The 24,608-nt window shown below is 48.2% G+C and overlaps 1 protein-coding gene across 3 annotated transcripts in view; it reads left to right on the top strand.

Moving 5' to 3' along the window:
• Positions 1-24,608, top strand: part of YLPM1 (YLP motif containing 1) — a 60,757-nt gene that overhangs the window by 12,251 nt on the left and 23,898 nt on the right. For all 3 annotated transcript variants that reach the window (XM_077463660.1, XM_077463659.1, XM_077463658.1), the window contains 5 exons: positions 8,861-9,049; positions 13,640-14,925; positions 17,563-22,905; positions 23,006-23,117; positions 24,428-24,602. In XM_077463660.1, the coding sequence (XP_077319786.1) occupies positions 8,861-9,049; positions 13,640-14,925; positions 17,563-22,905; positions 23,006-23,117; positions 24,428-24,602 (7,105 nt within the window). The remainder of the gene's footprint in view (positions 1-8,860; positions 9,050-13,639; positions 14,926-17,562; positions 22,906-23,005; positions 23,118-24,427; positions 24,603-24,608) is intronic.

Here is a 24,608-nt window from a genome sequence, read left to right as displayed (position 1 = left end):
GCATTACGGAGACGACTAGGGATTGCGATCGTGGGTTACCAGGACAATCTCCTCCTGAGGGCAGCTTCTGCCTCAGGACTAAGGGAGGATGTGGCAATCACCATGCAGACTCTTCAGGAGTTTGGCTGGGTGTTGAATCTCCAGAAGTCAGTGTTGCTGCCGACTCAGTGCCTGGAGCGCTTGGGGTTGAATCTGGACTTCCCCAAACGCGAGAGTCTTTCTTCCTTCGAGCAAGCTGAAGCTCTCCAATCCACGGTTCAGTTACTAATGTCCCGCAGGTGGTCGTCTCTGCGTTTTTGCTTGCGAGGGCTGGGCCTCATCATAGCGACTTTTGAGGCGGTACCGTATGCTCAATTCCACACTTGAGTCTTTTAGAAAGATATCCTGTCCAGATGGGACAAGTCTCCGACATCCCTGGATTATCAAATCCAGGTAAGCCAGCTAGCCAGGGCTTTGTTTCGCTGGTGGCTGAGATCCTGGCCCTTTGGTCCGGGAAATCGTTCCTTCCTCTTCATTGGATGGTGATCATGACGGGCGCTGGGGGGAGGGGGAGGATTTCTTTATCGTACATCATAGGACACAGAGTCTGAAGTAATTACTTGGTGGGTTATAGGCTTACCTTCAGGTGTTGACACTGGTATAACCAATACAGGAAGTTGACTCCCCTATATAACCCCCCCCCCCCCCCTTCCAGGAGCACTCAGTTTTTTTCGCCACTGTCTAAGGTGTTGGTCACGAGTGAAGATGTGCTCTGCGGAGCTCCAGGAGGGATCCATGCTGGATTTAAAGAAACCTCCACAATCAGATCCATCCTCACCACTGAGGCCATAGGATGGTACCTGGAGCTCGATGCAAGAACGAGGTTTTGCCTGTAATGCTTCTCTTTGAGAGCTGGACCCTAGGAACCAGGATGCTTTTTGGTCTTGCTACATTTCCTAAAGTTGTCCTGAGGGGTGCTATACAAGGCCCAAAGGAGCGGAACCCCTTTTAAAAGGGCCCCAGTCTTTGAGCATGTTTAAACGCAGCCTGCTGTTATGGGTGCAAGTTGGATCTGTCTGTTAAATCAGCAGTATCCTGCAGCGAGGACAAGGTAAGGGAAGAAGCTTTGCTTTTTCCTTCAATATACCTTATATGCCTTATAAATGTCTCCTCTATAAGGAGTAATTTGCCCTACCCATGTATGTGTCTTAGTGCAGCTCTGTCTCAGAACATGTGTGGTCCCAGCGGCAGAGGGGGTTCTTAAATAGATCTTGTGGGGTTTGGTAAAAAATACAGCAGTTGCTATACAGAGATGTGTATAAACTTCTATATGGGCAGCGGCTAATTGGTTGACGCAGCTGCTTTTGCTGCATGGTTTAATTACAACCCAGCACTTACACCTACTAACATTGGGAAACGCCCTATGCTTCGGTGGTTTTAAAAAAAAAAAAACAATAAATCTGCTGACAGAACCCCCCCCCCCCTCCCCCCTTGTAGAGGTGTATAGGAGGTTCACCTTACTTTGTGTTGGCCATTTGGGTCCCTAGCAGGGCCTGAACACAGAGGGGCATGTCCGCAAGGTCACGTGGCGCTGTGTATGGATGTAACGTCCACACACAGCACTCGGCGCATAGCTGAGGGGAAGCGCTGGGGATGCCAATCAGGTTCCACCTGAGGCTTTATATCACAGACACTCATTTCAGAAAGACTTTTTAACTGAAGAGAGGCAGTCTGTCACACTAAGAGACACCAGAGCGCTAAACACTTAAGGGTGTAAACGGGCATTTCCAGACAGGAAAAACTATTATTACTTAGTAGCAAAAGAACTGTTATTTTGTGTGTACCTCTGCTTGTGCTTTGCACTGTCTTCCAGACCTACCATAAAGGTACCTACGGTGTCACCCCCCCAGGCGCTGGGAATCTCAGTTATGCCTCCATACTGTCTTCCTCTTCTGAGAGATCAGACGTGGAAAGCTAGCGTGAGTCATTGGAAGCTAACAGTGGTGCAACTGCTTCACACTTCAGCCCCTGTAAAGGTGCATCGTCCTCTGCCTTGCAAGGCTTAGAAGGAAGATTAGCGGCTTTAATCGCATCCTCCGTCCAGTGTATAGCAAGCTTCCTAGATCCCCCTACCCCACCTTAGACTTTAGTCAGTGGTGGGCCCAAGAGAATTATGGGGACAGGATGGGGTATTGCCCTCAGATGATCGGGATTATTTCTCTGCGGAGGAAACAATACTTGAAGTTCCCAAGGATCCCTACTTCACAATCTGAAGTACAGAGGCTTGCAAAGATGGTTCACTCTACTTGCATGCTACCCCTAACAGAGTTAGCTGAAGGGCCGGTCTCTTCCTTTGGGTTCTTTGAAGCCTTTACAGCCTTTGCATGCGTTTCCCGTCCACGCATTACTAAAAAAAAAGCTTATTTATACCGAATGGGATCATCCGGATAAGCATTTTTTCCCTTCCAAAGAGAATCGCAAAGCTCTATCCTATGGAAGAAAGATTCACTAAAAGATGGAAAGTTCCAGCAGTTGACGCTGCGATTTCCAATGTGAAAATTTTTTTTTTATTTTTTTTTCCCTAGTGGACAATGCGCTTATGCTTAAAGATCCAACAGATAAGAAGTTGGAAGGTCTGTTAAAATCCTTTTTTTCTTAGCAGGTACTGTTGCTCAGCCGGCAATTGCAGCTATAGGCATCTGTCAGTCCTTAAAGGACCAGTTCACAGATGCTCTCAGATGAGCTCCCTGCACAACAAGCACAGGAACTGGCCGAGCTACCTAAAGCATTATCCTTTGCTGTAGACGCTATGAAGGATTCTATTCACCAGGCATCACGCCTTGTGTTTGTACTTGTGCATATGCGAAGGACCCTTTGGTTAAAGGGTTGGTCAGCTGAGATACCTTGTAAGAACCTTCTAACTAGTTTCCCCTTTAAGGGAGAACAATTATTTGACGATGGTTTGGATAAATACATTCAAACAATTGCCAGCGGAAATGGTACTCTTTTTGCCAGTCAAAAGAAAATATAAGCGTCTTTCATTTAAACTGTTTGGCCTCTGCCATCAGATCAGGCATAAAGGAAGACCTGGGGCTACAAGTCTGCAAAGCAGAATACAAGACCTCCTTATGAAGAGGCATCTCCCCTCACCAAGGTGGGGGGGGGGGGGGGGGGGAGAGACTTCTGATGTACTCAGAAGTCTGGCAAAGGGAGATTCAGGACAAATTGACTCTCTCCACAGTGTCTCTAGGATACAAGCTAGAGCTTTGAGAGTTTCCACCATCTCGTTTTCTGAGATGAAACGTTCCCAAGGATCCAGGGAAAAGGGCAATCCCTGTTGCAAGCATTAGACCGATAATTGGCTCAAGGGGTGATCAAATTCCCAAACAAGAGCAAGGTTTGAGGTTTTACTCAAACCTAATTATGGTGCCAAAGCCAAATGGGGATATCAGACAAAGTCTAGATCTACGTAATCTAAATCGGTTCCTGAAAATCTGCTCCATTTGCATGGAGTCAATCAAGTCAGTCGTTTCCATCCTGCAAGGAGAAAAACTTCTGGCGCCCATCGACATCAGAGATGCATAGCTGCTTGTCCATATATTTCCTCCTCACCAGAGGTTTCTGCGGTTCAAAGTAGAACAGAAGCATTTTCAGTTAATAGCCTTACCCTTCGGGCTTGCTACAGCACCTCGGGTATTCACTAAGGTATTAGCCCCACCTCTAGTCAGGTTAAGGGCACAGGGTATAACTGTCTTGGCTTACTTAGACGATCTATTGTTAATAGACCAGTCAGTGGCTTGCTTGAAGCAAGGCGTAGCCATCACAAGCAGTTACCTGGAAGGTTTGGGTTGGATTCTCAACCTAAAGAAATCCTCCTTAAAGGCACTAAGAAGGCTGGAGTATCTGGGCCTGATCATAGACACAGCCCAGAAAAGGGGTGTCCTTGCCTCCCGCAATTATCAGCTCCATACAGGAGCTGGGGAGGATGATCAGGTCGAAGAGAGATCCTTCAATTCCCCTTTGCATGAGGTTGTTAGGGAAGATGGTAGCTTCATTCGAAGCAGTTCCCTATGCTCAATTCCATTCGAAACTGAAAGCAGTATTCTGCCTGCTTGGAACAAAATGATTCAAGCTTTGGACTTGCCAATGTGGCTGTCCCCATGAGTGTCCCAAAGCCTCAGTTGGTGGTTACTATCTTGGAACCTGCTGAAGGAAAAGTCCTTCAGATCAATTATCTGGAAGGTAGTAACGACAGATGCCAGCCTTTCAGGCTGGTCAGTAGGAGCCTTGCCCATCAATATCCTAGAGTTTCCGGCAGTGTATCTGTCTCTAGAACCTTGATCTCCAGGTTAAAGAATTGTCCTGCCAGGATCCAGTCCGACTATGTCTTGGCATATATCAATCACAAGGAGTCACCAAGAGTCTCTCAGCTCAGAGAGAGGTGAACCAGATTCTAACTTGGACAGAAGAGAATGTCCCATGCCTATCGGCAGTTTTCATTCCGGGAGTAGAGAATTGGTAGGTGGACTATCTAAGTCGCCGGCAGTTATTCCCAGGAGAATGGTCTCTCCATCCCAAGGTGTTTCAGGCTGTTTGCCGAAGATGGGGGACTCCGGACGTAGACCTTCTAGCGTCCAGATTCAACACTAACCTAGTCAACTTTGCATCCAGGACAAGGGACCCACTCGCATACGTAACAGATGCGTTGGCGATCCCGTGGGATCAGTTTTTACTGATGTATGCACTTTTCCCCCGATTTCAATTGCTACCTCAAGTTCTTTGCAGGATCAAGCTGGAAAGAAAATCGGTAATACTGGTAGCACCAGCATAGCCCAGAAGGTCATGGTACGCAGAGATCGGAAAGGATGGCAGTGGAGGGTCCAGGGCTCTTCCCACCAAGGCCAGACCTGCCATCTCAGGGGCAGATATTTAATCCTACTTTACGAACGCTAAATTTAACGGATTGGCTATTGAGACCCACATTCTGAATAAACGTGGGCTTTCCTGGTCAGTTATCTCTACTTTGATTAATGCTAGGAAGCCAGCTTCTAGAGCTATATATTATAGAGCCTGGAAAGCTTATGTTTCCTGGTGTGAGTCCAAGGGTTGGTACCCTCGGAGATATATTATAGGCAGAATTCTTACCTTTCTACAATTAAGCATAGAGATGAATTTGGCCCTGAGTACTATTAAGGGCCAAGTCTCAGCCTTATCAATTTTTATTTCAAAGACTGCTTGCTATGCATTCTTTAGTCCAGGGTTTCATGCAAGGAGTGCTGCGGATTAATCCGCCAGTTAAATCACTCTTAAGCCCTTGGGACTTAAATTTTGTTTTTGTCAGTGTTACAAAAACAGCCATTCGAACCGTTGCAGCATGTTCCCTTAGTCCTTCAGACTAGGAAGCTGATATTTTCGTTTGCTATATCCTCAGCAAGGAGGATTTCAGAATTGGCTGCTCTTTCTTGTAAGGAGTCATATTTGATTATTCTTGAGGACAGAGTGGTGTTACGCCCTCGTCCAGATGTTTTGCCAAAAGTGGTTTCAGGCTTTCATCTGAATGAAGATATTGTCCTGCCAGGGTTTTTTCCCCAAGACCTTGTTCCAGGGAAGAAAGGTCACTACATTGTCTTGATGTAGTGGGAGCAGTGAAAATGTATTTAGGAAACCGCTCCGATTCGTAAGACTGTCTTATTTCTTCTGCCAGAGGGTCCTAAGAAGGCACAGGCAGCGTCAAAATCCACTGTCGCTAAGTGCATTTGGCAAGTTCTAATTCAAATTTATGATTTAAAGGGAAAAATTCCCCCTTTTCAAGTTAAGGCGCACTCTACCAGAGGGGTTGGTGCTTCTTGGGCAGTGCGTCACCAGGCCTCCAGGTCTCAAATCTGCAAGGCCGCGACTTGTCCTTCAGTACATACATTTGCAAAATTTTATCAAGTGAATGTAAGATGGAATGAGGACACCTCCTTCGGACACAGTGTGCTGCGGGCAGCAGCATAAGTCCTCAGGTCTGTGGGTTACCCTACGGGTTGTGTCTCCCTCCCCTCAAGTAGCATTGCTATGGGACATCCCATCAAGTAATTGAGACTCTGTGTCCTATGATGTACGATAAAGAAAATAGGATTTTTAAAACAGCTTACCTGTAAAATGCTTTTCTTGGGGTACATCATAGGACACAGAACTCCTGCCCCTCTGTTTTATGGGGTGAGAGTATATTACTTATATTGCTTGGCTACAAATACTGAGTGCTGGAAGGAGGGGTTATATAGGGGAGTCAACTTCCTGTATTGGTTATACCAGTGTCAACACCTGAAGGTAGGCCTATAACCCACCAAGTAATTACTTGAGACTCTGTGTCCTATGATGTACTCCAAGAAAAGGATTTTACAGGTAAGCTGTTTTAAAATTCCTATTTTTTGACATCCAGTCGGTCTAGGGTTGCTGGGAGCAGGAAGAATTCCATCTGTCGATCAATGTGCTGGAGCTGCAGGCGATCAGGCGGTGCCTTTCCACATGGTTGCAGGGTTTTCTGGTCAGGATCCAGTCAGGCAACTCCACGGCAGTGGCGTATGTCAATCATAGAGAGGCAAGGAGCTCAGCGGTGGCACTGGAGTTCTCCCACATCCTACAGTGGGCAGAGCCGTACGTGCTGGCTCTGTCGGCCGGTTACATTCCGGGCATAGACAATTGTCAGGTGGACTACTTGGTCATCAGTTGCTGGACCAGTGGGAATGGTCACTGCATCCGGAAGTGTTTCTGCTCATTTGCCTAAGGTGGGGCATGCCGTATGTGGATCTCCTGGCTTCTCGGTTCAACCGGAAGGTGCGGAGGTTTGTGGCCAGGTCAAGGGATCCCTGGGCGGATACGTTGGTGGCCCAATGGAGGATTATCGGCTGATTTATGCCTTTCACCCTCTCAGGCTCCTCCCTCGTCTGCTGTGCAGAGTGAAGGCTGAGGGGATTCTGGTGATTCTGATGGCCCCAGACTGGCCTCGACATCCTTGGTATGCCGACATGGTGCGGATGTTCCTGAGCGGCTGCCGGTGCAGGAGGACCTTTTTGTCTCGAGGTTCAATTCTCCAACCTGCTTTAGTCGATGGCTTTAATGGCATGGCTGTTGAAAGCCAGATGCTGAGGGGCCAAGAGCTGTCGGCTTTGGTGATTTACCACTATTGTAAGGGCTCAAAAGTCTTCTTCCCGGAAAATGTATCATACCTGGAGGGCAAGATGGAGTGGCATCCTCATTCTTATTTGGTTTCCAAGATCCTGCTGTGTTCTGCAGCAAGGAATGGATCAGAAGCTTGCATTAAGTAACCTTAAGGGACACATTGGCTTTGGCTGTCTTTTTTTTTTTTTCAGCGGACATTGGCGATTTGCTCATTGGTGCGTACGTTTGTTCAGGGGGTTCGGCATGTGGCCCCTCCGGTACGCCCGACTCTGCCCCCGTGGGATCGGAATCTGGTGCTTCTGAAACCGCTGTTTGAAAACATTAGGGAGATCCCTTTTTATGGACGCTCTCTCAGAAGATAGTCTTCCTAGTGGCCATTACATCTACAGGGCGGGTTTCTGAGTTGGCGGCCTTGTCATGCAATCTCTTTATCTACATGAGGATAAGGCCGTTCTGTGTCCCCAGCTCTCTTCCAAAGGTTGTTTCGACCTTCCATTTAAATGAGGACATTTGTGCTTCCGTCCTTATGTACTCGGCCATTGCATCCCGAGGAGGTCGCTTTACATTCTTGGAATGTGGTCCGGGCCCTGTGGGTGTGTCTGACTCTGTGTCTTGGTGGCTGGTCCGAGGAAGAGACCTCCAGGCTCTTCAGCCACCCTTTCTCGGGGGGGATGAGACAGATTGTGTTTCAGGCTTTTGCCATAAGGGGGCAGACGCCACCCTTTCCTGTTATTTCTACCAGGACAATTGGTGTTTCCGGGGCTGTCTGGCATCAAACATTTGTTTCTCTGGGTGTAAGACAGGCTTCCTGGTCGTCCATACACGCCTTCACCAAATTTTATAAGGTCGATTTTTTTTTTTTTTTTTTTTTTTTTTTTTTTTATTTACACGTCTTTGGATGCATGCTTCAGCCGCAAGGTTTTGCAGGCAACCGTCTGAAGTTGTGACTCCTCTGATGGGGTGTTCTTTTGGTGGTGGGTGGAGTTTATTTTCTGTGTTCCCACCCCTTTGTTTTGACATTGCTTGGGGACGTCCCTAAGGTCAAGATTAAAGTGCTGTCTGTCAATGAACGAAAGAGAAAATAGGATTTTTGCACTCACCATAAAATCCTTTTCTCTGATGTTTATTGACTGACACAGCACCCACCCCTCCTATTCTGCTTTTTGATGAACTGAGCTGCTGGAAGCACAGTGAGGAGTTATAGCCAGTAGGACCGCCCCCTGGGTGTTACTGTGCTTGTTTTTGTGTTCTGCATAGTCCTCTCCTAAAGGTGGCGATATAACCCTAAGGTCAAGATTAAAGTGCTTTGTCGAACATCAGAGAAGGATTTTACGGCGAGTACAAAAATCCCATATTTGCCTAGGCAGGGAAACCAGGATGTACTTTAGAACAAGTAAATATGATATACTTGCCTATCTATTTAGTAGTACCAGCAGCCTGAATATTAAAAATCAATGCCAATTATAAGAGTGAAGTTGCACTTTTATAGACCAAAAGTGATCAAATAAGAAAAAAAAAATTATTTGTTGGGGGTTCTCATATACTTTAAGGAGACAATGAACAGATGGTATTGGTCTAATGAATGTGAACTGGTGTAAGCAAAGCGGGCCATGTATTGTGTGTTGTGGGTGATCAGAGCCATGTGAATGTGATGAGCTGGGAATATTAATATTCCATATGTTCTAACTTTTTTTTTTTTTTTTTTTTTTCCCCCCAGACTGGACTGCCCGAAGATCCAGAACAAGCACAAAGGCTAAAGACCCTGCAAGAAGCGGCTGCTCACTGGCAGCAGCATGAACAACACCGCATAGGCTTCCAGTACCAGGGCATCATGGCAAAACACACTGCCATGCAGCAGCTGCTCCAGCGCTACCAACAGATTGTCCAGGAGCCTCCACACCTAGCTGTAAGTGCCACAGGGATGGGTCAGAGATGAGCTGATTGGAAGCAGGAGGTCTCTGTACAATCAGAGGGTCAAAAATGTGGTGGTGGTGGGGGGGGGGGGGGGGTGGGCGGGCAGTGTGGCTGTCTTTGTACAGACAGGAAGGGGCTGAAGTAGTGGTGCACCGAATGCAAATTTTGGTGCCGATACTGAAAACGAAGAATGCACTGGGCCAAAACCTGATACCAAAAATTAGTTTTTAAAAATATTTATTTTTATGTATAATTGTATTGGACTTGTATAATATCATAAATTTAAATTAATCTGAATTTGTTTGCCATTATTAGCACCTTTTTAGTGCAAGAAAAGTCAAGAAAAATGCAGTCTCTAACCATCTCTTGTTTCATGTCTGCAAATCTCTTAAACTTAAACACATTGCTAATAGCAAAATTTCCATTAGATGCCCCTCTAGTGGATATGATACAGAAGATAGTCAGTCAGTCAGTCAGTCAGTCAGTCTGTCTTAGGGGTGCGACGGATCATCACCGATCCGTGATCTGAACAGGTCACCCCGCTCGGATCGGGACATGCCGCGGAGCGCTCCGCGGTCTCGGCCTTAGGAAAGGCCGCGGCTTCGGCCTAGCTCCGAAGCGGCGGCCATCTTTCTACACCCAGGCTGTTTACACTGATCGCTCCGATTAAGCGATCACTTGTAAACAAACCGGCCTCATGTCATGACGCCGGTTCCTCTCTCCCCTCTCTGTACTAACCTGTACAGTGGAGGGGAGAGATCCTGAGATGGAAGCAGCCATCCCTCCATACCCTGCAGTACCCAGCAATACCCTGCCAATACTCTGCAGTACCCCAATACTCTGGCGATACCCCGCTATACGATACCCCGCCTGCCAATACTCAGCCGTACTCAGCCAATATTAGTGGGGGAGATTGTGGATATTACAGTGGGGACTATATGGTGGTGGAATTTTCACAGGTTTTTGCAAATTAAATTATTTGCTGATCGGAAAAATTATCCGATCCGTGACTCTGATCCGAGGAATGATCCGATCCGTGAGTTTTTTTGATCCGTTGCACCCCTAGTCAGACTGCAGACATGATACAAGAGATCAATGCAGCCTCACCCATGTCCATCAAATGCAGCCTACTTCTGCCCAGCAGCCCTCACCAGTGCCTGTCATATGCAGCCTCACCAGTGCCTGTCGTATGCAGCCTCACCAGTGTCCAGCATATGCAGCATGCCTTTGCCTGTATCAGAGTGGCGATCTCCACGTGTCACGGAGCAGGGTTTGAATTGCCCAGGCCGCAGTAACAATATCCCGCCATTGGATCAGTGTGCTGTCTATCACAGGAGGTGGAACATTGTTACTATGGCCCAGACAATTCAGCTCCGTGACATGTGGAGATCAAGGCGAGTAGGGAGGGGAGGAGGAGGGAATGGGCGGCACCCAGGGCTGCCCCCTGCCCCCTTTCGGTATAGACTGTTTTTTTGCTATCAGCCGAATGAAAAAAAAAACGTTTTTGGCGGCTGAAATTTCTGTGCACTTTTAGTCTGAAGTTGCAGCGACATCAAGTAGTTCCTGCACTACTTTAGGCCAACTTTCATGCATCATGAAGGCCACAGACTTCAATGTTATCCCTCAAAAGTCGCACTTGAATGTTATACATGCAACAGTTGTCCATTACCAGTGGTCAAAGCCATAGTCGCATCCAAGTCGTACCCATCCAAAGTTGCATCAACGTTGCAGTCCAAAGCCACGCACTATGACAACAATCGCCTCAATACTCTAAGCACAAATTCAGCTGGCAACTTGATAACTTTTTAGTATTATCCTTGATTGGGCTTCAACATATACAGTGAGGGGGGGGGGAAGTATTTGCTCCCCTGCTGATTTTGTACGTTTGCCCACTGACAACGAAATGGTCAGTCTATAATTTTAATGGTAGGTTTATCTTAACAGTGAGGGACATAATCACAAAAATATCCAGAGAAACGCATTTCATAAAAGTTATTGGTTTGCGTTTTTAATAAATGAAATAAGTATTTGACCCCTTTCGCAAAACAAGACTTGGTACGTTGTGGCAAAACCGTTGTTGGCAATCAGAGGTCAGACGTTTCTTGTAGTTGGCCACTAGGTTTGCACACATCTCAGGAAGGATTTTGTCCCACTCCCCTTTGCAGATCCTCTCCAAGTCATTAAGGTTTCAAGGCTGACATTTGGTAACCTGAACCTTCAGCTCCCTCCACATATTTTCTATGGGATTAAGTTCTGGAGACTAGCTAGGGCACTCCAGGACCTCAATGTGCTTCTTCTTAAGCCACTCCTTTTGTTGCCTTGGCCATGTGTTTGGGGTCATTGTCATGCTGGAATACCCATCCACGACAAATTTTCAATGCCCTAGCTGAGGGAAGGCGGTTCTCACCCAAGATTTGATGGTACATGGTCCTGTCCATGGTCTCTTTTGGTGTGGTGAAGTTGTCCTGTCCCCTTAGCAGAAAAACGCCCCCAAAGCATAATAATTCCACCTCCCTCCATGTTTGGGGGGGGGGGGGGTGGTGTTCTTGAGGTCATAGGCAGCATTCCTTCTCGTCCAAACACGTTGAGTTGATGCCAAAGAGCTAGATTTTGGTCTCCTGACCGCAACACTTTTACCCATTTCTCCTCTGAATCATTTAGATGTTCAGACGTGTGTGTGTGTGCGCTTTCTTGAGTAGGGGGACCTTATGGGTGCTGCAGAATTTCAGTCCCTCAGTGTAGTGTTACAAATATTTTCTTGGTGACTATATGGTCCCGGCTGCCTTGAGATCATTGACAAGATTCTCCCATGTAGTTCTGGGATGATTTCTCACCGTTCTCATGATTATTTAAACTCCACCAGGTGTGATATTGCATGAAGCCCCAAACCAAGGGAGATTGGCAGTTATTGTGTTTCTTCCATTTGTGAATAATTGCACCAACTGCTGTCACCCTCTCTCCAACCTGCTTGGCGATGGTCTTATAGCCCATTCCAGCCTTTTGTAGGTCTACAATCTTGTCCCTGGCATCCTTGGACAGCTCTTTGGTCTTGGCCATGGTGGAGAGATTGGAATACTGATTGCTTCTCTGAACAGGTGTCATTTATACAGGTAACAAGCTGAGTTTAGGAGTGCTCCTAATCTCAGCTAATTGCCTGTATAGAAGACACCTGGGAGCCAAAAATCTTGCTCATTGATAGCGTATCAAATACTTATTTCACTCATTAAAATGTAAATCAATTTTTAGCTTTTTTGAAATGATATTTTTGTTCTGTCTCACTGTTAAAATAAACCTACCAAAATGATAGACCAATCATTTCTTTGTTGGTCGGAAAACGTACAAAATCAGCAGGGGATAATTTTTTTTTTTCCTCACTGTACACAGGATCAATGCTGACATGTTTCGGCCATTACAGCCTTATTCATAGCGGGTTATGAGTAAGGCTGTAATGGCCGAAACATGTCAGCATTGATCCTGTGTATTATGTAGCCAAATAAAGGATGATAAGGAGTTATTGAGTTTCCGACTGAATTTTTGCTTTAGATTGTATAGGAGGTGGGGATCCGCCCCCGCCTGAGCATCGAATCCCATTAAGTATTTCTCAATTGTGTGGTTGAGTTGGATATTTTCTGCTTGCAAAGTCATATACTGTTGCCTACCGGAGGATTGTACACCGTCAAACACAAATATTGCCCATCCCAGGGTAAATATGGATAAAAAGTTGGAGTTAGCATTTAAGAAATCAACACTGGAACAGACTCATCGCTTAGACTGTAATATAATTCACCCTACGGCCACTGCTTCTTTCATTGACCCACTGTCCTTTCTGATAATTCTCGTGAAGGTGAACCATCTTCTCATTGGAACCATTTCTTGGAGGCTCAGCCAGTCTAAAGTCACGCACACATATGTAAATGGTATTCGCACCACACATTTGAGGTATTGCCATGAATGTTGGAGCAAGAGCAATAATTCTAGTGCTAGACCACCTCTTTAACTCTAAACGGTTAACCTGTAAAAAGATGTTTAAAGCTTCACCTATGGAGATTTTTAAGTACTCTAGTTTGTTGCCATTCCACGAGCGTGCGCAATTTTAAATTTGTTGGGTATCTATTTACTCAGTGTAACCTCATCTTTGTTTTGTTTCTAATTCATTTACCGATCAACCATTTGCCATTTCATTAACTATTTGCTGACCAGGCTTACCAAACATGTCACAATTTAAAATTGCGTAAACTCCTTTACAGGTTAACGGTTTAGAGTTAGAGGAGGTCTAGCACTAGAATTATTGTTCTCTCGAACGTTCATAGCGATTCCCTTGTAAAAGAAATAAGGATGACAGGTCCTCTTTATGGAGAGATTTGAGGTCAGAAAGACAGCCGTCGGCTGAAAAAAAGCAATACCGGGCTTATGGCTGATATATGTATTGCGGTCGGATAAATCTAGTTGTGGGCTGATGTACTTGCTGCTCCTTTTAATAGGTGACACCAGTCAGTGTGTTTTATTTTTTTTTTATGATAAGACCAAGCAATTGATTTAGCTTTCCAGTCCTTCCTCACGCCAATCTGTTTCCTCTGTACAGGCCATGACTGTAGATGTTCAGCTGCAGCACTATGAGATGGAGCAGAAGCAGCTTGTGCCGCTGTACCAAGATTGGGAGACTCAATTCAAGAAGTGGCAGGAGTTACTGCAGACCTACCCCCACAAGGATCAGCTGCATGACTACCAGGTCCAGTGGGCATCTTGGCAGACCCACATGAAATCCACAAAGGCACATCTAAAGGATAAAATTGCCTCGTTAAAAAGCTTAAAGCAGCAGTATGGTGGCAGTCACTATATAGGAGGCATTGCCATGGTACCCCAGTACCCGACATACTCACCAGTCATGTCTCCGGCTGTTCCTGCAGCTCAGCCCACTGGAGTGAGCATACAGCCTCCCTATACCGCTCCGGTGGCACCAGTGTATGGCACCGGCCCACCTCCTGCTCTCCCACCTGTAACGCCATATTCTGAGGCCACGCCGCCTCTTCCACCTGCGACTGCTCCACCCCCTCCTCCGGCATCCAGTGCTCCACCCCCTCCGCCGGAATCCAGTGCTCCACCCCCTCCGCCGGAATCCAGTGCTCCACCCCCTCCTCCAGCATCCAGTGCTCCACCCCCTCCTCCAGCATCCAGTGCTCCACCCCCTCCTCCAGCATCCAGTGCTCCACCCCTTCCTCCGACATCTAGTGCTCCACCCCTTCCTCCGGCATCTAGTGCTCCACCCCCTCCTCCGGTAACTAGTGCTCCACCCCCTCTTCCGCTAACTAGTGCTCCACCCCCTCCTCCGGCATCTAGTGTTCCGCCCCCTCCACCACCTGTTGGCTCCCCTTCAGCAGAAGTTGTACAACCTCCTCTACCCCCTGCCACTGAGGCACAACCACCTCTTCCAGCAGAAAGCTCTACTTCTGCCCCAGAGCCGAAAACCACATCTGTTCCTGCACCATCCTCTTCTACCATTCCTGCAACCACCAGCTCATCTCTCATGACACCTGCACTCTCCACAATGCCTACAGCAGGAACAGATCCACCAGTAACTGCAGGACCATTCATTTCCGGAAATATGACTCTACCTACTGCACTGTCTTATCAGTCGCATCCGGCTGTGAGTGCTCAACCACCACTGGGCCAAAGTGCCCCTCCCGTGCCTTCCCATAATCCTCCACTGGAATTTCCTTCTCCTGGCTTAGACAAGCAAAGCAAGGACGTCAAATATTTAAACCCACCTGTACTTCCACCAGTTCCCGATCGGGAGTTGACACCCACTGTCCCTCCCACGCCTCCTAGCTTGATGGCAGGGGGGCCCTATGAAGCGCCCAGAGAGCCAAGGTAAGTGTGTGTTTTTATATCTAAGATAATCAGCTTTGCCATGGAGGCATCATGTATAGAAGATGAGAGCTGTAACAGAAGATGCTGCTGTATTGTCAAGTGTGTTCCCCATGGTGTCTGTATAGTGTTCTCCTGTGATCTGCTCGGTATTGTAGGGGTTTTTTATTTTTTTTTATTTTTTTTTAACCACTTGCTGCCCAAGGTACATAAATGGACATCCTTGGGTTTCAGTGGTTATACTGGGATGCCTATAGGTATCATTCTCAGCTGGCGATTCCATTTAATGCAAAAGTGATCTAAGTGGCTAATTAGCTACTCTATCACTTCTGCGGGTGGCAGAAGGGTGTCTTGGGTCCCATGGCGGAGGCTGGGAGCGATGCGGCTGGATGCAATGACTGCCCTGTACAGAGAGGAACTGATGACGTTCCCCTGTCTGTAACCTCGGAAACCAGGAGCGATGAGTAGTTTGTCACTTCTGGCTTCCGCCCCTTTGTTTACCTGCCCAGGAAAGCAGCTGATCAGCAGCATTAGAGGCCGGAGGAGAGATTTGCGGTCTTGTAGACTCCAAATCTCTCCATAAAGAGGACCTGTGACGGCCCATGCTGTCACATGTGATGTTGTAAATCCCTTGTGATATCAATAAAGTTAGTACAAAAAAAGTAAAAAAAAAATGTACCCCCCACCCCGCCGCTACTCCCGCATGTATATGTAAACTGATTTCACCACACATGTAAGGTACTGTCGGTGAGAGAGAGCAATAATTCTAGCACCAGACCTGTGTAACCCTAAACTGGTAACCTGTAAAGTCGTATAAAGCTTTGCCTATGGAGCATTTTAAGCACCGTAGTTTGCCGATATTCCACGGGCAATTTTAAAGCGTTACATGTTTGGTATCTATTCGCTCGGCGTAACCTCTTTCACCTTTTTATACAAAGTAATTTTCTAGCAAAAAAGATTTTTACATGTAAGCAAAGTGTCAGAAATGGCCTGGATGGCAAGTGGTTAAATCAATTATTTTTTTTGGAGTCTGGAGTCAGCAGATCGCGGGTGACATGCAGACTGTCAATGTAAGCTGTCTGCCCGTACATCATTAGGGCAGGCAATTTCACACTAACGGGAAAATTCAATGAACTATCTGAGCGCTCAACAGCTCCATGGTAGTTTGTTCAGAACTACAAGCCCACAGCTGCAAAGGATGTCTGTACTTGTAGTTCATTCACAGAACTCTGAATGAATGATGCGTCTGTGTGGGGGGCATGATTGGAGAATTGCTAATCTTGGTGTGATTAAATGCTTTTAAGGGCAGAAGAGGGATTTGAGGTCTTGTAGACCCCAGATCTCTCCCTAAGGAGTAGCTGTCACATGCCTATTGCTGTTGCAAAGGATGCTTACATTTCTTGTGACAGCAATAAAATTGATAAAAAAAAAAAAAATTTAAGACCCCCCCCCTTTCACACCGAGTCTTTTCAGGTTTTCAGGTGTTTTAGCACTAGAAAGAACACATGTAAAGCATCTGAAAACTGCTTCCAATTCTCTGCAATACACCCGGGCGGTGCTCGTGCGGGACGTTCGGAAAAGTCCTGCAAGCAGCATCTTTGGGGCGGGTTGGGAGCGCTCTATACAGCGCTCCCTAAATGTCCCTACCCATAACAATGAATTGGCAGCGCTTCCAGAGCGCTTCGCAATCGCCTAAACACCCCTTTGGGGTTAAAAGCGCCACGCTAGCGTCTGAAAAGAGGCAGAAAAATGTGGCGCAAGAACGAGCAGCGTTTTTCCACGAACGTGGCCACAACCCCAGTGTGACAAGGGTGTAAGTGACAGTGTAAATAAAGTGTCCCCTTATGTGCTGTGAGAGGCGAGCACACGTGTCATTCCCACACGTGTGAGCTATCCCCACGAACATAAGATAATGTCCAGTAATTCGAGCCCTCCTGTGTAAATTCCAGACCCCCTGTGTAAATCTAAAGTGGTAACGTGTAAAGGCTTTTAAACCGCTGCCTATGGATCGTAAAATTTACGTCACTTGTCGCCTTTGCATGGTTGTGTGCAATTTTAAAGCATGGCATGTGTTTGTATCTATGTACTCTTAGCGTAACATCTTTTATATTTTACCAAAAAAAGTTTGCATCAAAATTCAAAAGTGTATTTTTTTTTTTTATATTTTTTTAAACTGCTGCGCAGGTATCTCTTGTGACATACAACATTTTAATCTGTAGGGCCTATGCTAAAAATAGTGTGTGTATGTATTTTTATATAGTGTGTGTGTGTGTGTGGGTGTTTACTGGTTCCAACTAATTTTCTGGCAAAAAATAGATTTTTTTTTTTACATGTAAACAAAGGTGTCGGAAAAAGCCCTGGAGGTTATGTGGTTAAAGATCATTTTGGGTACACCATCCTAATGGGCAGTTATCTTTATCATAGAATTTGTGGGTTTTCCCCCCCACCTCCCTCCTGCCTGCTGCATCTCACTATTGCTGTGTGTGGTGTCTTTTTTTTTTTTCCTCCCAAACCCCCCAAATCGCATTGTCAAATTCATATAATGCAGAAGGTTTAGGAAATGAAGAGCCAGAAGACAGGTAACAGTAGATGTCCTCTTTTGTGCCTGCTGCACTAATGATTTGTCTCTTGGTTTTGCAGATTCGCAGCCCAGGGACATGGGTTTGCACCACCTCGTTTCCCTCCTCCTGGGTCACATGGTTTCTATGGCTCCCATCCTACACATGACAGGGAGAACCAGCAATGGACAAATGAAAAGGACCAGTCCACCCCAGCAGCCACATCCAAGCAGTATTTAGAAACTAGTGATCAAAAGGTTCCAGCTAACCGATGGGACAGGCCAAAAGATAATCCTGATCAGTCCTGGGCTATACCTAAATCGCCTAATGTTTCAGAATCCGCAACCAAGGAGATGTCTGATTACCCCCCTGGAGCAGGGTCAGATAGGGAGTTGAAGCATCCAGCAGAAATGTGGAACAGGCCTGATGGTCCTCAGTTTAACAAGCGGGGTAGTCAAGGTGATGACATGGGAAATAAATGGGATCAACCTCCCGATGGTAGGTGGGGTGGATCTAATGAACAGTCCAGTGATAGGCGGAGCAATTTTCAAGATAGGTGGGGTGTAGAAAATACTTCATCCCCCATGGACAGATTTGGGAATGCCCAGAATTCTGGATCAAATAGGTTTGGTGGTCCTGAAGCTGCTCCCTATGAAAGAGATGGGATGGGTCCCCCATATGACCAGCATTCTGCTCCTGAAGTTCCTTTTCGAGATAGGTTTGGCCACTCTGATGGTTCTCAGCGCTTTAGGTACAATGCACCAGACTTGCAGCCAAGGGGAAGAGCTAGATTTCCCTCCATACCACCACGGGGTAGGTTTCCATTTCCTGAAAGCCGACACAGGTTTGGTGCTCCAGAAGGTCGACCATCCAGTTTTGGCTATCCTGAGACCTTTTCAAGAGACCGCTTTGGGGGCCCTGAGCTGCCATCTTCTCAGGACCACATGGGAGGCCCCGAGCAGCCACTTGTTCGTGATCACTTTGGAAGCCCCGAACAACCACCTTCTCAGGAACGCTTTAGAGGTTCTGAACAGCCTCCTTCACAGGAATCATATCAGGAGGGCGTTAAAGACCCCAAGATGCCATCTACCCATCACCACTTTGGTGGCCCTGAGCTACCTCAAGCTCATGACCGCTTTGGTGGCCCTGATGTTCCTGATCGTTTTAGGGGCCCTGAGATGCCCCCTCTTGGGGATCGTTTTAGGGGCCCTGAGATGCCCCCGCCTCCCAGGGATCGTTTTAGGGGCCCTGAGATGCTCCCTGCTTCTGGGGATCGTTTTAGGGGCCCTGAGATGCCCCCTGCTTCTGGGGATCGTTTTAGGGGCCCTGAGATGCCCCCTGCTTCTGGGGATCGTTTTAGGGGCCCTGAGATGCCCCCTGCTTCTGGGGATCGTTTTAGGGGCTCTGAGATGCCCCCTGCTTCTGGGGATCGTTTTAGGGGCTCTGAGATGCCCCCTGCTTCTGGGGATCGTTTTAGGGGCTCTGAGATGCCCCCTGCTTCTGGGGATCGTTTTAGGGGCTCTGAGATGCCCCCTGCTTCTGGGGATCGTTTTAGGGGCTCTGAGATGCCCGCTGCTTCTGGGGATCGTTTTAGGGGCTCTGAGATGCCCGCTGCTTCTGGGGATCGTTTTAGGGGCTCTGAGATGCCCGCTGCTTCTGGGGATCGTTTTAGGGGCTCTGAGATGCCCGCTGCTTCTGGGGATCGTTTTAGGGGCTCTGAGATGCCCCCTGCTTCTGGGGATCGTTTTAGGGGCCCTGGGATGCCCCCTGGCCCTGGGGATCGTTTTGGGGGCCCTGGGATGGCCCCTGGCCCTGGGGATCGTTTTGGGGGCCCTGGGATGGCCCCTGGCCCTGGGGATCGTTTTGGAGGCCCTGGGATGGCCCCTGGCCCTGGGGATCGTTTTGGGGGCCCTGGGATGGCCCCTGGCCCTGGGGATCGGTTTAAGGGCCCAGACATGCCGCCTGGCCCCGGGGACCGGTTTAAGGGCCCAGACATGCCGCCTGGCCCCGGAGACCGGTTTAAGGGCCCAGACATGCCGCCTGGCCCCGGGGACCGGTTTAAGGGCCCAGACATGCCGCCTGGCCCCGGGGACCGGTTTAAGGGCCCCGACATGCCGCCTGGCCCCGGGGACCGGTTTAAGGGCCCCGACATGCCGCCTGGCCCCGGGGACCGGTTTAAGGGCCCAGACATGCCGCCTGGCCCCGGGGACCGGTTTAAGGGCCCCGACATGCCGCCTGGCCCCGGGGAGCGGTTTAAGGGCCCAGACATGCCGCCTGGCCCCGGGGAGCGGTTTAAGGGCCCAGACATGCCGCCTGGCCCCGGGGACCGCTTTAAGGGCCCAGACATGCCGCCTGGCCCCGGGGACCGCTTTAAGGGCCCAGACATGCCGCCTGGCCCCGGGGACCGCTTTAAGGGCCCAGACATGCCGCCTGGCCCCGGGGACCGCTTTAAGGGCCCCGACATGCCGCCTGGCCCCGGGGACCGCTTTAAGGGCCCCGACATGCCCCCTGGCCCCGGGGACCGCTTTAAGGGCCCCGACATGCCGCCTGGCCCCGGGGACCGGTTTAAGGGCCCCGACATGCCGCCTGGCCCCGGTGACCGGTTTAAGGGCCCCGACATGCCGCCTGGCCCCGGTGACCGGTTTAAGGGCCCCGACATGCCGCCTGGCCCCGGTGACCGGTTTAAGGGCCCCGACATGCCGCCTGGCCCCGGTGACCGGTTTAAAGACCGTGATATGCCCTTTTCTCAACCACAACATAGATTTGGGGATTTTGATGGTCCGCATCGGGATAATTGGAGCCCTGCTGATAAAGACAGTTTCGGTGACCGTCGAGATAACAGGTTTCCCTTTAGTGATAAGTGGGGCCCAGGTGATAGAAAAGGTAGACCAGATTGGCCACAGGGGAGAGGTGATGGGGGGAATAGGCCTCCTTTGCTGGGAGCTTCTCCTTTAGAGAAGTCTGAAATACAAGTTAACTTGGCAAATGTTGCCACTAAAAGTTATCAAAGCCAATTCAATAAGAAGCACATTTCTAAAGAGACTGAAGTCTGTCTGGGTGCTGATTCTTTTGCTGGTGATCAGGGAGATGAAAAACAAAAGCAGCAAAATATTGATATGAAAGAAGTTGATGAGCCCTTGAAGGATGGTGCACCCAAGAAAGAAAGTCCAGCTGTGCAGGATGCTTCAAAAACTGCAACCTCAGCACCTTCTGAGCTGCATAAACCAGTAAAAGCTGCAGATTCCGATAAAGATAAATCAAAACCTTCGGATTTGCCTAAAGCTGAACCATTGGGTGGCCAAACATTGCCTGACCTGAATAAAGTAAATAAGCCATTACCTGCATCATCAGTTCATTCAGATGCATCTAAGGATCTTGGTCAAATGGGGAATACAAATACATCTGATAAGCATGAAATAGATTTGCCTGGCCCCAGTAAGCCTTCAGTGTCACAGGTTTCATCTCCCAAAACTGCTAAACCAGATGCTCCAGTACCTACCCCATCAATGGCCAGTAAGCCAGCAGAGCCTACTGATGGTCCAACTTCCTTTGGAAAACAGGATGCTTTTCAGAGTCCTTTCCCTAGTAAGTCAGGTGGCCTGCTCCCTACTCCTGGGACAGGTGGCCCTTTTACACCCCATAACATGCCACCATTTAGGTCACAGGCTCCTCACTCATTGCCAGGTGACCCTTGGGCTCCTCCATTGAGGACAGTTGATCCTTGGACTGCTCCTGTTAGGCCAACTGGACCAAGGGGGGCTCTTCCACTTAGGCCAGGTGGCCCTAGAGCAGCTGTTCCAGTCAGGCCAGGTAGTGGGCCAAGGGGTGCTCCTCCAGTCTGGCTGGGTGGGCCAAGGGCAGCTCCTCCAATCAGGCCAGGTGGTCCATGGGAAGCTCCTTCAGTCAGGCCGGGTGGGCCAAGGCCAGATCTTTTAGTCAGGCCAGGTGGGCCGAGGGGAGGTCCTCTAGTTAGAATGGGTGGGCCGAGGGGAGGTCCTCTAGTTAGAATGGGTGGGCCGAGGGGAGGTCCTCTAGTTAGAATGGGTGGGCCGAGGGGAGGTCCTCCAGTTAGAATGGGTGGGCCGAGGGGAGGTCATCCTATTGGACCTGGTGCTCCTGGGGGACCCTTTTCTGCTTGGGAAGAGCCTCTAGAAAGAATGGCTGAAGGTGAGGACAGTGAAAATTATGATGCTTCCATGGGAGCTGATGAGGACCCCTATACCGAGGCAGATGAAGAGGAGGGAACTTATTCACATGGTCCAGAGGGTCATCATGGCAGACCAGAATTTCCTGATGAAGATGATGATGATGCAGGAGGTTATTTCCACAAAGAGTCAGGCAGGCCAGGTGGTTTTAGAGATGATGATGCAGAACCTTTTGAACAGGATTGGCCAGAAAAATATGATGTGCGATTTGATCACCGTGGGAGAGGAAGAGCAAGAGGGCTTATGCGTGGTCGACCTCCACCCAGACCAGGCAGCCGTGAGAGAGATGTTTTAGAAGACAGAGACTTTGAGCCACGAGGGCATTTGCCAGAGGAGAGAGCTTTATTTAGAGAAGGTTTGCATGAGCCACCACCATTTGGTCGAGAGCCTTTACTTAGAGAACCAAGGTTTCTTGATAGAGAGAGGTTTTCTCAGGACCCACCCTTAGAGGTGCGAAGGAGGGATTTTGCGCTCGAGGAAGAGATATTGGATGAATGGGAAAGAGAGAGATTGTGGAGAGCTCGTAATCCAGACCACCTACGAGATCCGTTTTTGGATCTATATTTGAGAGATGAACGACTGCCCTTACGGCCACCACACCTTCCTCATGATATAGATGCAAGACGTGATCCTCTGTATGATCCATACCTAGACAGAGACCTAGACCGAGTCATAAAATACAACAGGCTAGAAAGACCTTATTTATTTGAAATGGATCTTGACAGAGACTATCCGAGGATTCCAGAAAACCTTGATTTAGCACTTCGTGATAGAGATTGGTTGTCTTCTCGAAGGCCTTTGTCTCCACATCGTCCATATTCTCCTCCTCTCCGAGCACGTTCCCCTCTACCACCACTCCCACCAATTGACAGATATCTGGATGATAGGTGGAGATTGGATAGAGAATTGGCAGATAGAGATTTCCGTGATCGTGAGCTCCGTATTAGAGACTATCCAGAACGCCCTCTGTGGCATGAAGACATAAATCCGGATTTGCTTTCTGAAAGATCAGAATTGGAGCTCAAAGATGGTCGATGGTATCCACCTGAAGAAAGAGTGATCGAAGGCCCGAATACAGTTCCTGGAGATTCAGTTTCATCGGCTCTTCCTGAACAGCCAGCGATACCAGAAGGCGAGCCTGGCTCAGCAGGCGTTCTAGCACTGAGTCAGCGGCAACATGAGATCATTCTGAAAGCGGCACAAGAGTTGAAAATGCTCAGGTGGGTAATTTTTATTTTTGGTACTGTCTTAAGATTTTTCTAGTAATTTCATGAATCTTTCTGCGAATCATGCACTTAACATTCCATTTGATTTGTAAAGGGAGCAGAAGGAGCAGCTGGATAACTTAAAAAACTTTTTTGGCGATCCAGAACCATCAGACACTACGGGAAAACTGGGGTCAGATGTAAAAGAAATTGGGGAACCAAAACAGGTAGGTTTTCAGTAATGCATGTCTTATGATTTTTAGTGACCCTGTAAAATCTCAGGTGAGCATTGCATAGAGTTGTGTAATTTTATGGCACAGTTATCATTGCTTGTCAGTAAGTGGTGCCAGCCAGTTACTGTTGCTGGGAAATGTAACTTTGCATTAAGATGAAAAGCCTTCTGTGTGCAGCAGGCCCCCTAATACTTGCCTGAGCCCCATCTCTATCCAGCGATGTCCACGAATCCCTCAGCCATCTGGGAATATCACTCCTGATTGGCTGAGACACACTAATCAAACTCAGCCAATCGGGAGGTGGGGGGAGGGGGGGGTGTGAACCGCTGCTCTGTGTCTGAATGTGTACACAGAGCGGCAGCTTGGGTGCTGGCTGTGGGGGCACTCTACAGGAGTGAGGGGCCAGAAGCTCACTTTAGGTGAGAGGTGCTGGGAGCTAGAGCGTGGGCATGTTTGGGCGCTTGGAGCAAGTAGCTTGTTTTAAGTGCTGGGGGACTGGAGCGGAAGCAGGTTGAGAGTTGGCGCAAGCGGGGTTCAGGCATATGGGGGCTGAAGAGGGAGTGGGTTAAGGCACTGGGTGTTGTAGCTGGAGACTGTTTAGCTGCTGGCGACTAAAAAGGAAGTAGGTTTGGGATCTGCAGAGGGGGCGTGTGCGAGGAACTTGTCTTGCATACAAATGGTACACAATTTTCTGCCAACAAATACAAACGTGACGTACTACGAGGAATTTCAGCTCTTGAGCGCTACCCTTTTGGGCACCTGCTAATGTCACATTTTGGTGAGCATTGGTTCTGAGCATGTGTGTTTGTACTTTTAACTTTTGTTTGGTGTACTTGTGTACAGACGATGGGAAAATCTGACAACAGACAGTTGTCCACCGAAAATTTACTAGCATGCCAGCCAACATTTGTTGGCGGAAAGTTGAACAATTGTCTGATGGAGCGTATTAACAGATTTTAGGCACTGTCATCGCACAATTCCCTGATGAAAATCCGATTGTGTGTACGAGGCTTGAGAGTGGGAGATGTTGAGGCAGCTTACATGAGGAGAGAATGCAGGGAGGGTTGCAGAAATAGAATGATGCTCTTGCAGAGCATCATTGGCAAGTTGGAATATAAACGGCATTACCCTCTGACTATACAGGGTGCCAGAGATGTGTGAATCACAAAACTTGCTCAACAGAATTACAAAAAATATTGCCGCTGAATAGCTTAAATACATGTATTTATGGGTTTAACGTTTGACTAGAGTTGAGCTTTAGTAATAGACTTTAAAAACTTATGATGCCTTTTGTTTCCTGTCAGCCCCCACCTAATGCTCCTGTGACTGGAGTAGACCCAGCATCCTCCACTTCAGCAGCTGGTAGAGCTGTCGGTGACCAGTTCGGTGATCTTTGGGAGCAAGAGAGGAGGGGGGCCCTTCCTATGGGTTCCAAACTTTCTGGAATTCAGCAAACTGTGGACTATGCTCATGGCCGAGGTGAGG

The sequence above is a fragment of the Lithobates pipiens genome, unplaced genomic scaffold (genome assembly GCF_037356315.1).
Source record: "Lithobates pipiens isolate NorthernLeopardFrog02 unplaced genomic scaffold, aLitPip1_a1.2 Scaffold_30, whole genome shotgun sequence".
NCBI classification, from domain to species: domain Eukaryota; kingdom Metazoa; phylum Chordata; class Amphibia; order Anura; family Ranidae; genus Lithobates; species Lithobates pipiens.
The sequence above is the reverse complement of the archived record's forward strand: the minus strand, read 5'-3'. Positions and strand labels throughout refer to the sequence as shown.